At 39.0% G+C, this 12,433-nt stretch overlaps 2 protein-coding genes across 4 annotated transcripts in view; one reads left to right on the forward strand and one right to left on the reverse strand.

The window, feature by feature from the left end:
- TMEM165 (transmembrane protein 165) overlaps positions 1–12,433 on the forward strand; it is a 59,663-nt gene that overhangs the window by 3,546 nt on the left and 43,684 nt on the right. For both annotated transcript variants that reach the window (XM_059067593.2, XM_067036146.1), the window contains exon 2: positions 7,696–7,921. In XM_059067593.2, the coding sequence (XP_058923576.1) occupies positions 7,696–7,921 (226 nt within the window). The remainder of the gene's footprint in view (positions 1–7,695; positions 7,922–12,433) is intronic.
- The window catches only part of CLOCK (clock circadian regulator), a 161,551-nt gene continuing 149,655 nt past the window's right edge, over positions 538–12,433 (reverse strand). Inside the window, exon 24 of one of the 2 annotated variants that reach the window (XM_067036131.1) lies at positions 538–946. In XM_067036131.1, the coding sequence (XP_066892232.1) occupies positions 869–946 (78 nt within the window). In that variant the 3' untranslated portion in view covers positions 538–868. The remainder of the gene's footprint in view (positions 947–12,433) is intronic. The other variant, XM_067036130.1, reaches the window with a different exon arrangement.

Raw genomic sequence — 12,433 nt, forward strand, 5'->3', positions numbered from 1 at the left:
GGTCTGGGAAAATCTCACATGCTATGGAGCAACTAAGCCCGTGTGCCACAACTATTGAAGCCGTGCACCTAGAGCCCGTGAGCCACATCTACTGAGCCCGTGTGCCACAACTACTGAAGCCTTTATGCCTAGAGCCTGTGCTCCAAAATGAGAAGCCCGCACACTGCAAGGAAGAGTAGCCCCTGCTCACCACAACTAGAGAAAGCCCACGCACAGCAATGAAGACCCAACCCGGCCAAAAATAAATAAATAAATAAAATAAATTTATGAAAAAAAAGTTAAACATCCACAAATAAAAAGGTGATAAAGAAAATTTATAATAAAATATAATTTTATTTATTTTAATGCAATCTTTTAAAACCAAGGTTATCCATGGTGTCATGGCTTAAGTTACACGTGTATTTTTGTGCACATTTTTCCATTTTCTGAAAGGTTTTTCTGACTTTATACAATAAAGTAATGGCAAGGTGACAGTTCTAAGACAATTCTAAGCGTTTTCCTGTGACTTTTTTGTTTGTTTGTTTGTTTTCATTTTTTCCTGCGGTACGCGGGGCTCTCACTGTTGCGGAGCACAGGCTCCGGACGCGCAGGCTCAGGGGCCATGGCTCACGGGCCCAGCTGCTCCGCAGCATGTGGCATCTTCCCAGACCGGGGCATGAACCCGTGTCCCTGGTATCGGCAGGCGGATTCTCAACCACTGCACCACCAGGGAAGTCTTTTCGTGTGACTTATTTATCTTCAAGTAATCTCACCTCTTGCGTGGTAACTTTTGTTGAGGGACTTTGTTTTTGCAGGGACATCAGTCTTTTTCTTGGTACCAGGCTCTAGATTTTGTTCCAAAGGAAGCATCTTCATCTTCTCTAGTTCATCACGTGTAGATGATTCTGATGCAGGTATCTGTATCAATTTCATTACAGTCATGTATGTCTTCATTTGAGCTCTGGAACTAGAATAGGAATTATTTTTTCATTGTTAATTGTTATTTTTGTCTCTTGAAGAAAATGAAAGAATAAAAGGATACTCTCTAAATGAGAGAGCTTTTAAACAATTTTTCAATTTGGAACTAATTTTAACTTAAAGTAAAGAGTTTTATTCAGTAAGGTTTTTTTTTTTGTTTTCTAATTATAAGTTGTTGACTCTGCTATCAGGATGTAAATAACTTGGGTTTCAGATCCAAATTAAATGATCTGAGTTTCAGACCCAAATTAAAATACTGAAAGGGTGGTATTTGTACTAAGGAAAACACTTCTGTTTCATTACTTTAACACTGTGTAACTGACTAGTGGAATGCCAAAATTGGAATTATAGTCACTGCTGCATGTGGCTGTCCTTTACTAATCTAAATATTTTCTTCTATGCCAGTACTTTCTGCCTTTCTTCTGAATTGGACAAAACTATCACCCTTTCCATATTTCTTTCTGTCCATGTGCCCATTCTCCTCTGACCTCCAGTACTTTCCCTTCAGTATCTTAGAACTCTCCTTTGCTTGGGTTCCTTTCTATCTGCTTACACATGCCCACAGTTTTCTCCTGTTTGGAGGAAAAAAAAAAAAAAAAGGCCAATGATTTAACTCTCCTTGGCTGCATAAGTTTCTGTTCTTCAGTTTTGTAAATGAAATTTTTAACTAGGGAATTAGCTGCTTTTTCACATTACTTTAGTCTTCCGTTATCTGGCATCAGCCCATGTCTTTACATTGAAATTTCATTTTTGAAGGATACCTGTAACCTAATTAATTGCTAAATCCAGGGCTCTTTTTCAGTTCCCGTTTGACACTATTATCTCTCCACTTTTTTAAGAGTCCTGCCCTATCTTGGTTTGTATGAACTTGAGGAAATGATTTAACCCTATTGGTTCTCAGCTTCTCCTTTTGTGTTAAGTTGGGATAACAGCTTTAAGGTTTTGAGTATCAAAACAATGTATATGGAAATCCCTGGCCTTTAGTTAGCAGTTCAGTGAAATGGTGATTGCCCCTAACTTGAACCATCTGTGGTGTTCTCCTGCCTGCGCCTCTAAATATCTAAGACAATATTTTCTCCTTTTTTCCCCCCTCCACACCTTCCCTAAATATAGACATTGTCTAAGGCTCATTTTTTCAATGTAATCTCTGCCTTTGCCCTTAGAAATCTAGTCTTGCAAAGCTCTAGCTTATAAATTCAGGTTGCCAGCAACCAAATACATACCTTGAGGCTGTGCTGGCCTAAACTCAGGTTTTCATTTCTGATGACTTCTTGGGAAGCTTTATTTGAAATGCTTTTTATCCTCAAATTGAACATGTGTGAAACCAAACCCCTTATTTTTATTCCTCTTTCCCATATACCTTATGGGAATATGAATAGCATCTTTGATTCTTTGCCTTTTAAAAATTCTATTAATTTTTCTTTTTCATCATGTACGGAATTTTTTCCTTTATTTTGTCTTCAACATTGGTCTTGTGCAGCAGACCTCCTACTCGTAATTAATTGGTCCAGTGGCCTGTATTCTCTACTTTCTGTCCCGATCTGTTAGTCACAGTGCCTTAATTATGTTTGTGTCTTCTACTCAGAAACTTTAAAGGGCTTCTCGCTTGCCTCTATGCTGGTCCAGGCTTTTCGGTCCAAGCCCAGTTTATCTTTCTTATCTTACCCCAACCATTCATCTGGTGGTTTACTCCCTGTTATCAGAATAAAGCCTGTATTTTCCCAAATTGCCAGTCCAGGGCAGAAGGTGAATGCATGTACCTGATGCATTTTGAAGTTAGCCACTCCACGAGTGACTAGTATGAATCCTGCTGCGACTTTCTGGGAGCCTAATGTAATGAACCTCAGAATCGATTCCTCCGCATTGGTCAAAGGTTGCCCCACAGGGCTTAACTCCTGTATACTTCTGGGTAGTGTAGTGAGTAAGTATGTGCACCGTGCTTAATTTCTGGTTGGATCTGCCTAAAGCTAGTTACAGCCTGCAAGGAATTGGTCCTCCAATTCCTTGGAGTAAGAGATTGGGTCAAGAGATTTTTGAAGTGGTGCCCAATAGGTGTCTTTAATCATGTGCATGGTGAAAAATCCAAAAGGTACAGAAACATGTAGAGTGAGAAGTGTGTCACCTCCTCTTGTATTCTAGCTCAGGGGTCAGCAAACTGTAGTTTACCACTGACTGCCTGTTTTTGTAAATAAAGTTTTGTTGGAATAGAGCCAGGCCATTCGTTTAAGTTACCTATGGCTGATCTCAGGGTGTAGCCTCAGAGTTGGGTAATTACCAAAGAAACTTTACGGTCCATGAGGTTAAATATTTGGCCCTTTAAGTAAAAGTTTGCCAACACCTGTTCTAGTCATCCTGGTTCCTTCCCTGGCCACTGTTACTGTGTCCTGAGATTTCCGGTTCATTAGCAACTGTGTATATACTTCATATACCTACCTAACTCTCCGCCCCACAACATACATACAATAACTATGTACATAAGACGTACTTTTTTCAACTTAAAAATGTCTTAGTGATTTTTTTTTTCTTATTAGTGTATATAAGACATTCTTATTTTTAGCCCCATAATATTCCAGTACATGGAGCTACCATTTATTTAACCAGTTCTTTATGGATGGACATTTAGTTATTTTTGTCTCTTAATTATTACAAATGATACCATTACATTTGTACGCGTTTCTAGGACAAAACGGTTAACTCCCTGAGTGTTCCTACCTCAAACTTTGTTCCAGTCATGTACTTCCCATGACTTATTGCCCACAGTATGCCTGCAGTTTGAGGGGAGTGGGATCCTTAAGAGGCTGGAGTTGTTGAGGTGTGGCTTGCTCAAGAGGCTCAACATAAGTTGGCTCTTGAGGAATGTGGATGAATAGGGGCATGATGATAGGAAGGTAGGAAGGGAAGCAGGACTGCATGACTGAAGGCTTGTGTTACCGAAAAACTTGAAGTGTTCTTGAGCCACACTGCCCAGTACTACAGCCATGAGCCATGTGTCAGTTTTTAAGCACTTGAAAAGATGTGGCAGGTCCCAACTGAGATGTGCATGAGATGTGTGCTGTGAGTAGATACACACTGGTGTTTGAAGATTTGGTAAGAACAAAAAAAGAGGGTTAAATACTGATATCTCATTTAGTCATTTGAAAAATATTCCTAGAGTAGTATTTTGGATATATTGGGTTAAATTAAATAACATTAAAAATAATTTTGTCTGTTTTTACTTTTTAATATCTGGCTACTAGAAATTTTATTTTATTTTATTTTATTGTTTCGGGCTGCAGTGTGCAGCTTGCGGGATCCCAGTTCCCCAACCAGGATTGAACCCGTGCCCCTTGGAGTGGAAGCATGGAGTCCTAACTCCGCTGGACCACTAGGGAATTCCCTAGAAATTTTATTTTTAAAATTTTTTAAAATTAATTAATTTTTGGCTGTGTTGGGTCTTCATTGCTGCACGCGGGCTTTCTCTAGTTACGGAGAGCAGGGGCTACTCTTCGTTGTGAGGGCTTCTCATTGTGGTGGCTTCTCTTGTTGCAGAGCACACGCTCTAGGCGCGTGGGCTTCAGTAGTTGTGGCTCGCGGGCTCAGTAGTTGTGGCTCTCGGGCTCTAGAGCGCAGGCTCAGTAGTTGTGGCTCCAGGGCTTAGCTCTTCTGCGACATGTGGGATCCTCCCGGACCAGGGATCGAACCCATGTCCCCTGCATCGGCAGGCGGATTCTTAACCACTGCGCCACTAGGGAAGCCCCCCTTAGAAATTTTAAAATTACATTATGTGGCTTTTGCATTATTTTCTGTTGGACAGTGCTGCTCTGGCTCATCCTTCATTAGGGAGGTTCACTAAGGTTCACTTTGGGAATTGGTATGTGATTAGATGGGACATGTTGGATAGTTACCAGAATTAAGTATTTGCATTTTATGTTCTAGGCATACGAAGGTCATGCTGAAATTAATTTTAGGAAGATTAAACTGGTCACGTTGTGGTGTGCTATAACAACTGACTGAGTGCTTACTGTATATTAGGCAGTATCCTAGGGGCTTTATGTATAGTAATTCATTTAATCCTCACAACAACCTTGTAAGGTGTAGGTACCCCTCATCTTAGAGGTGTAACTTGAGTCACAGGGAGGTAAACTTACTGGTGCAGGGTCATACAGTAACCAGTAATACCTTCGCTATGAACCCTGGAAGTCTGATTCCAGAGCCCACCTATTAAACCAGTACATTCTGTCACTCTGAATGTGAATTAGGAAAAGGAGAAGATCCTTGTACACAGTAATCACTTGGGCAATTGATCAACAACAAATGAATGAATGGTAATTGATCATTTTCGGCCCCTATTTATTAACACTTCAAGTTTTTAAAATTTTCTATCTTCATAATACCCTGGTACTTTTGTTTTAAATTCTTATCACACCATGATTGGTGGCTGTTTAACACTGATTTTGGCTATCCAGGACCAGCTCAATATATAACAAAAACTGTAAGTTAATTTTTCTTGTGCTTTGTATATAGAAAGGTTTTAAGAATATGTAGTTTTGTTTTGCTTTGTGCTTGCAAGGCAAGTTTTATTCTCATCAAAGTAAACATTTTCTGTTTGAGCTTGTAGCTAATTGGTTGTAAATAAATGTATAGGAATATTTATTCCTAAAAAATTTTCTTGGATTTCAGGTCCTAAATATTTTGCAATGAAATTTTTTCATTCAAAAGGTATTCCCAAGAGGAAAATGTTGCATTAGTGAAAGCTGAATGAAAATGCTTACATTTTTTATGATGCTTAATGCTCATAGGGTATTGGAAGAGACAAGAAGATCAGCATAGTTGGAATTAAAATGATAATGGAGAGAAAGCTAGAATCCCTTAAAATGGTACTTGCTTAATCAAGAGCTGGCTTCCGAGGCTGCCCTTTTGATTTAGCCCTCACACCAAGTATCTTCTAAATTGTTAAATTTCCCCAATTTTTAGCTCAGAGGTCTAGTCTGAGTAATGCTTAAAGTTTTCTGATCTTTATCGTGGAATTTGGGAGTCAAGTTTATGTCATGTGTTAAGGAATGACATGCACACTAAAAATTTAGGATTTTATTCTTATCTCTGACTGGAGCCTTTGTGAATAAAAGTACTTCTTTTTATACTCTGTCAAAAATCACATACATTCTTGGGTTTCTTTTTCTTTTTTATCCCTCAGGTTTCTAGAGACTCATAGGCTTTAAAAATTAATTAAAGATAGGCAATTAGGATTGGAAGAGACCTTTAGAAGTGATTCCTTTAGTCCAGGGTCTCTTCCCTGGGAACTATTGATATTTTGGATTAGATAATCTTTTGTTGTGAGGAGCTGTCCTACGCATTATGTCCTGTCCGTAGCAGCAGTTCTCGCCTCCACCCACTAGATGCCATTAGTTTCCCTCCAGCTGTGACAAAAAAATGTCTCCGGACTTTGCCAGAAGTCCCCTGGGAGACAAAATCGCCCTGGTTGAGAACCTCTGATGAGCACACTTCCTGTAGGTGGTGGTTCTCTTCTCTGGAACTCTCACATTGAGGAGGGAATTTGCTACCCTCTGTAGAAGTCCATTTCAGCCTCTGGGGGCTTCTGTGGAGTAGAAATCTTTTCTGTGTGTTAAGCTACAACCTGCCATGCCACCTATAATTTTTTAGTTCTATCTCTTGGGACCATATAGACTTTCATCAGACTTTCTCAATTATTGGAACATAGCCACCCAGTCCTTCCTGGTCCCTTATGTGATTGTTTTAGAGCCTGAGTTGGCAAACTTTCTTTTTGTCGTGGGCCAGATTATAAATATTTTAGGTTTGGGCCACATGTTTGCAGGCTACTTAAGGTCTCTGTTGCATAATTTTCTTTTCCTACTTCCCTCTATCCCTTTCCCTCCCTCCCTCCCTCTTTCTCTCTCTTTTTTTTTTGCAAACCCTTAGAAAACGTAAAAATCGTTCTCAGCTGGATTTACTCTTAGCTGTTGCTTACCAGTCCCTGGTTTTAGAGTCTCTTTTGTCTGCAGTAATCTTCAGAGGGCAGTGCCTTCTTAAAATGTGGTGCCTCAGAGCCAGTACAGAACTTTGGGTAAGGGCTATGCAGCACAGAAGATGGGCTTGTCACTAACTCTTGAAAAGTGCTTAAAGTGCTTGCTGCCTTTTTGGAGCTTTGTCACATTTTCAACTCAAAATGAGTTGAAACACCAACTGAGACTCTGGCTTATCTTTTTCATTAGGCCACATTTCAGCCTAGGATATTTTTAGTGTAGGACCAACCATATATCCAGCTATATTAGATCTCATCTTAGCTAGAGCCAACTCTTCTTCTAGGCTGTTGAGAGCTTTCCGGATCCTACTTTGTTCTCGTAAGTGTTCATGAAATTTCTCTCAGCTTCCTGTTAAATGTTTGATAAGCATACCTTGGGTCTTACACCCAAGTTATGAATAAAAATTTGAATGAGACATAGCTAAGAACTAAATCTCAACTCACACTTAGAAAACAAGGTAATTTTGATGTGTGGATATAGCTGGTCTCTACTCTTTTTTTTTTTTAATTGTTTTGTAGACTTGTACTTGGATTTCCATTGTAGCAGGCATCAGAGGTTTCAGTCATTGCTAATGGCTTTCAAAGTGATTAGACAGTAAATAAGTCTAATGACCATGACAGAAAAACAACCTTAATTCACATACAAAATAAAATAACTTAAAATAATGACATTTTTTCAAAAAAGTAGCTGATAAATATGTATTTTTTTTTAATTTCAGAAAGGATTTACACCAGCTGCTCCAGTTCATACCAATAAAGAAGATCCAGCTACCCAAACTAATTTGGGATTTATACATGCATTTGTGGCTGCCATATCGGTTATCATTGTATCTGAACTGGGTGATAAGACATTTTTTATAGCAGCCATCATGGCAATGCGCTATAATCGTTTGACAGTGTTGGCTGGTGCTATGCTTGCCTTGGGCCTAATGACGTGCTTATCAGGTGAGTGCTTTTTCCTCCTAATGAGTTTACTGAATTAAAGAGAAAGCATGGTGGTATTAAGTCACTGAATCATTGAACTAGTTATATTGGAATTTGGTTCATGTTTCAGAACTTAGTAAGCAGAAAATGTTTACAGTACATAAATTCCTAAAAATGATATTGCACTTTTGAAATTAAATTTTTAGCTATTCACAGTCAAGATACATGCTCCTTATTTATTCACTAGTTTTTTGATCCTTGCTTTTGCTATGGCTATCCTTGCTTTTTTTCTTTTTCCTTTTTAAGTCCAGAGAAATTTATATCTGGTATCTTAGAAACAGGACACAAGCAACCACAGAGAATTGCATATTTTATGTTGAAGGTCATTTGGTAATTAGTAGTGAGGGGTAATGTTCAGTGTATTGTGTTCTGTTAAGCTATTCTTAACCCCTTACCCCAACAGGAGGGAATGAAACATTCTTAGATTCCCGGTTTGTATTACTATTTGAGTTACTATTATATAGGCTTCAATTTTTCAAAGAATTAAGACCAGGAGAAAGTAAACTTAACACTACATAATTAAACATAGTTTAGTCTCTGATTCAAAAGCTACCTTGAGCCACATAGTTGGATGGAAAATAGTGAGTTTTCCCCTTAGAGCCAGACTTGGATTGGAGTCTCATTCTGCTGTATATTAACTAAATGGTAAGTTACTTAACCTCTTTGAGTTTCAGTTCCCCACCTGTAAACTGGAGATAGTATCTAGCTGCCTCACAGGGTTGCGGTTTGTATTAAAATGAGATCCTATATTTCAGGTGCTCAGTCATTCACTCCTCTCTTTCAGCATGCCTTAGATTTCTCCTGAAACACAGTTCTTAAAGTACAGGACAGGTTCTATTTCTGGATGCTTGGATGCTTTTTAAAGTTTGTCTTTTTAAACCTACTATAATGAGTATTTTATTGATTAAAAAAATTGACTACTTTTCACATTTGGATATTAGCATTATTCATATTTCACACACACACAAATTTTCTCTTCAAAAGCAAATTTTGATTCTAGGAAATAGGAAGAGTGGAGCAGGTTGTAAATGGTGAAGTCACTTGTTTGGAATGAGTTTGAATAATATCAGAGAATTTTAGTTTTGAAACTTCCAGCTTTGAGGATAAAGTAGAGGGCTGTCCTCTCTCCGCCCATACCCTCCTCAGAACCTGGCTCCACGCATTCCCCGCCCCTCTTCTATGGGTATAGCTCCCTTCCCTCAGCGGGGAGTGGGGCTGGTCTCTTTCGTCCTGACCCTTGGCCCACCTCCCTCTGGCTGCTGGTACTGACAGCTCCTCTCACCTGGACTGTTTGAAGGAATGGGCTTTATCAGTGGTCTTCAAACCTTTTCCTTGTATATCTCTAAAATAATTTTGAAAAACTATGTATCCCCTCTCACTTTTCATCGGAAGTTCAAGGAGTTTCAAAGATCTAATTTTTGGTATATTGTGTAGAATTGTTATAGTTGGTATTCTTTTTTTTTTAATGTTTGTCTTATAAGTGTTTTACAATTTGTTACACAATATTTAAATTTATATTACATTTGCAAACTGATTAAAAAAGAAATTTCAGACATCTTACATTTTAAACACAGTCTTTCGAGATAGGTTAAACACTGCTTCCCCGGTCAAATACGTTGACCCCATTTGTTTTCCCATCAGCCTGGTCACACTGTACCCATTCCTCCTAGACGGTTGAGTTCAGTTTCGGGGGAATTTCAGCCGTCTGGAAGCGTGGAGCCAGTGCTTTCCTTTGCAAAATTTCTGTTTGCCAGTGTTATTTCTTTCTTGTTGGCATTCCAGATTCACTCCTAAACTGGCTTGCCTTTGGGTCCTGAGCCCTTTCTCTATGTTCTATTTAGGAGCGTGGAGCTGCTGGGGGGTGGGGGGCAGGAAAGGCACGAGAGCTGACGTCTTGAGCCTGGGGCTGAATCTAGCCTCTACTGCTTGCTCATCATGCAGACAGGAGCAGGTCACACGGCTGCCATTTGCTGAATACCATCTGTGTGCATGATGCTTCTGGCCTGCTTCAGGACAACCCTTTGTCCTGCTACAGATGGACAAACAGAAAGCAGAGACATATTATGCATTCATGGCTCACAGGCAGTGGAGCTGGGATTCAAAGGCTGTGTCTGTCTCTGAATCTAGGGGTTTCTGATGGTTTTCTTTGGGGTAAGAGGTTCTGCAGGGGGAGGTGGATGAGGGCTGGAGGCTGCACAGTCAGGGTGGCTATGGGCCCCCAATCCTTCCTCTGAGTACAGTTTACTGTCATCTGTTTGATAATTAAAATTTTATTGGGAAAAGGTTTGAAGCTTAAAAGTCATTGGGAAATAATTATATTTTTACTCCATTATGACTTTCTAAGTTATTTAAGCTCCTGGAGAATCTTTGTCTGCTGTAAACTCAGGATACTGATAGTAACAATCCTTACAGAATTGTAAGAAAGATTAAATGAAGTAAAACAAGCAAACCATCTTGTATAGGATAGTTAGTTCTGTTAATAGTTAGTTCTCTTCCCCCTTATCATAAAAAGGCTTTGCATCTAGGTATGGCTCACCTGTGCCCAGGGCACAACTGAACAATTTATTTGGATATTTTCACATTATTTACAGAAATGGCTAATTAATTCAACAAGTACTTGTTTAGAACCACCTGTGTGCCTAGAAAAGTGTTGGGTCTGTGGCCAGGCATGCCTGGTGGAAGTGGGGGTGGGCAGCCAGGTAGTATGGAGGCTGTGAGAGGTGTCTCCTCATGCCCCATCCCACCCTGAAGAGAGCTTGATGTCTGAACAGCCTCCATCGGGCATTCTCGTCTTTGGCTGTTTTCAAAATTTCTCACTAAACTTCAAAGCCGTCAAGAGAGGCAACTTCTCAGTTTTTGTGTTTGTTCCTTAGGAGGAGTGACTATAGAGAAACCCAGGGCAGATTTGGAGGAAGGCCTGAGAGGAAGGAGAGGGATCAGCGGGGAGGTGGGAGCAGCTGTAAGGTCAACATTGATTTCCTTCCCGACTCAGCCAGAGTGGGCCTGCACCGGCTGTCCCAGGTCTCTGGCCTACTTGGCCTGTTCTTTTAAAGTACGCCTAATGGAATCTAAAGACCATTAGCAATCTGATACTTACCATCACTGCCACCATCATTCCTTTAAAAAAACATGAATAAACTCTGCTTTAACATTTGGAAATTTACATTGTTCTTTTTCCTCCTGTAATTCTTACTTTCATTTGCTTTCCTCATAGAATTTTACTCTAATGATTATAAGTTTTTTGCTTGAAAATCTTTTATGGATCACACAGTCATTTATCTGAAGCAAAAATATGCATTTAAATTGAACTTTAGAAGATGGTGAAAATTTCCTTTGTTAAGTCTCTAAATGTTAACATTTATCGATTGAGTTATAGTTACTAGCACACAGTTGATCAAGGCAAAATATATCACAAAGTTAAGTAAACATTTTAAAAAGTTGGAAATGCATCTCTTAATGAGATGATAGAACTGTTCTTTTAAAAATAGTTTATATGTCCATGGATGATAATTATTGCTAGAATGAAGCTAGGTTTAGAATCAATTCTGGTCTTTAAAAAAAATAGATATAAGAGCTGAGAAATTTTATTCACATAAGTAGACAGGAAGGAATGCTTAAAATCACATACTGGTCTATCATCAGGAGATTTTAAATGATTACCAACTGACAGCTTAATAAGGTCTTCTCTCAATGTTGTTAAAAGCAGAGAGTTGGAAACCATCAATTATACCAAAAAGTGTTCTTCTGAAATTCATCAAATGACTGTTCTTATACATGTTTAGTCTTTTACTTAGAAGTATTGGGTTGGCCAAAAAGTTCATTCGGATTTTTCCATAACATCTTGGGAAAAGCCCGAACAAACTTTCTGGCCAACCCAATACCTTGTTTAATTGGATATATTTAGAAATGGTTGAGAAAATTGAAATATTTTTAATTTCAGTGTACTTTCACCAATAAAGGATTTCATCTTAAAAATTGTATCAGATCATATGTTTAAAATATATTTTTCTGGAGCCTTGGAGCCACAGATTTAGCTCATTCAATTTATGGAGAATGTCTACCACATTGCCTAATTGCCATGGCAGTTGCTCCATAGTAAACCATCTAAGTCAGGCTTATTTTCCGTCAGAAGACATTTACTTGGTTTTTGAATTTAATAAACATGATATACGTCCCCATGGCAACCAACTGTTTAGAATTCTAATTCTAAAATGGTTGGCTGGCCAGATTGGGCCTGGAACCTAGCTCCGTGTGGGCTGCCTGGGGAAATAAGCCACTGGGATTTAGTATCTTTTCTGATGTTCTCTTTGCTGTATCAAGACTCTGCCTTAGGGAAAAGCATCCCCCTGGTTGGAGGATGAAGAAAGCACAATTTCTAAGTAAAAAGTATTCCTACTGAGGTCCAAATACCCTATTTCTCATCCATGACCATTATTTCCAGTGCCTAAAATGCCATTATTTCTAATGCCGTGG

The sequence above is a fragment of the Kogia breviceps genome, chromosome 6 (genome assembly GCF_026419965.1).
Source record: "Kogia breviceps isolate mKogBre1 chromosome 6, mKogBre1 haplotype 1, whole genome shotgun sequence".
NCBI classification, from domain to species: Eukaryota; Metazoa; Chordata; class Mammalia; order Artiodactyla; family Physeteridae; genus Kogia; species Kogia breviceps.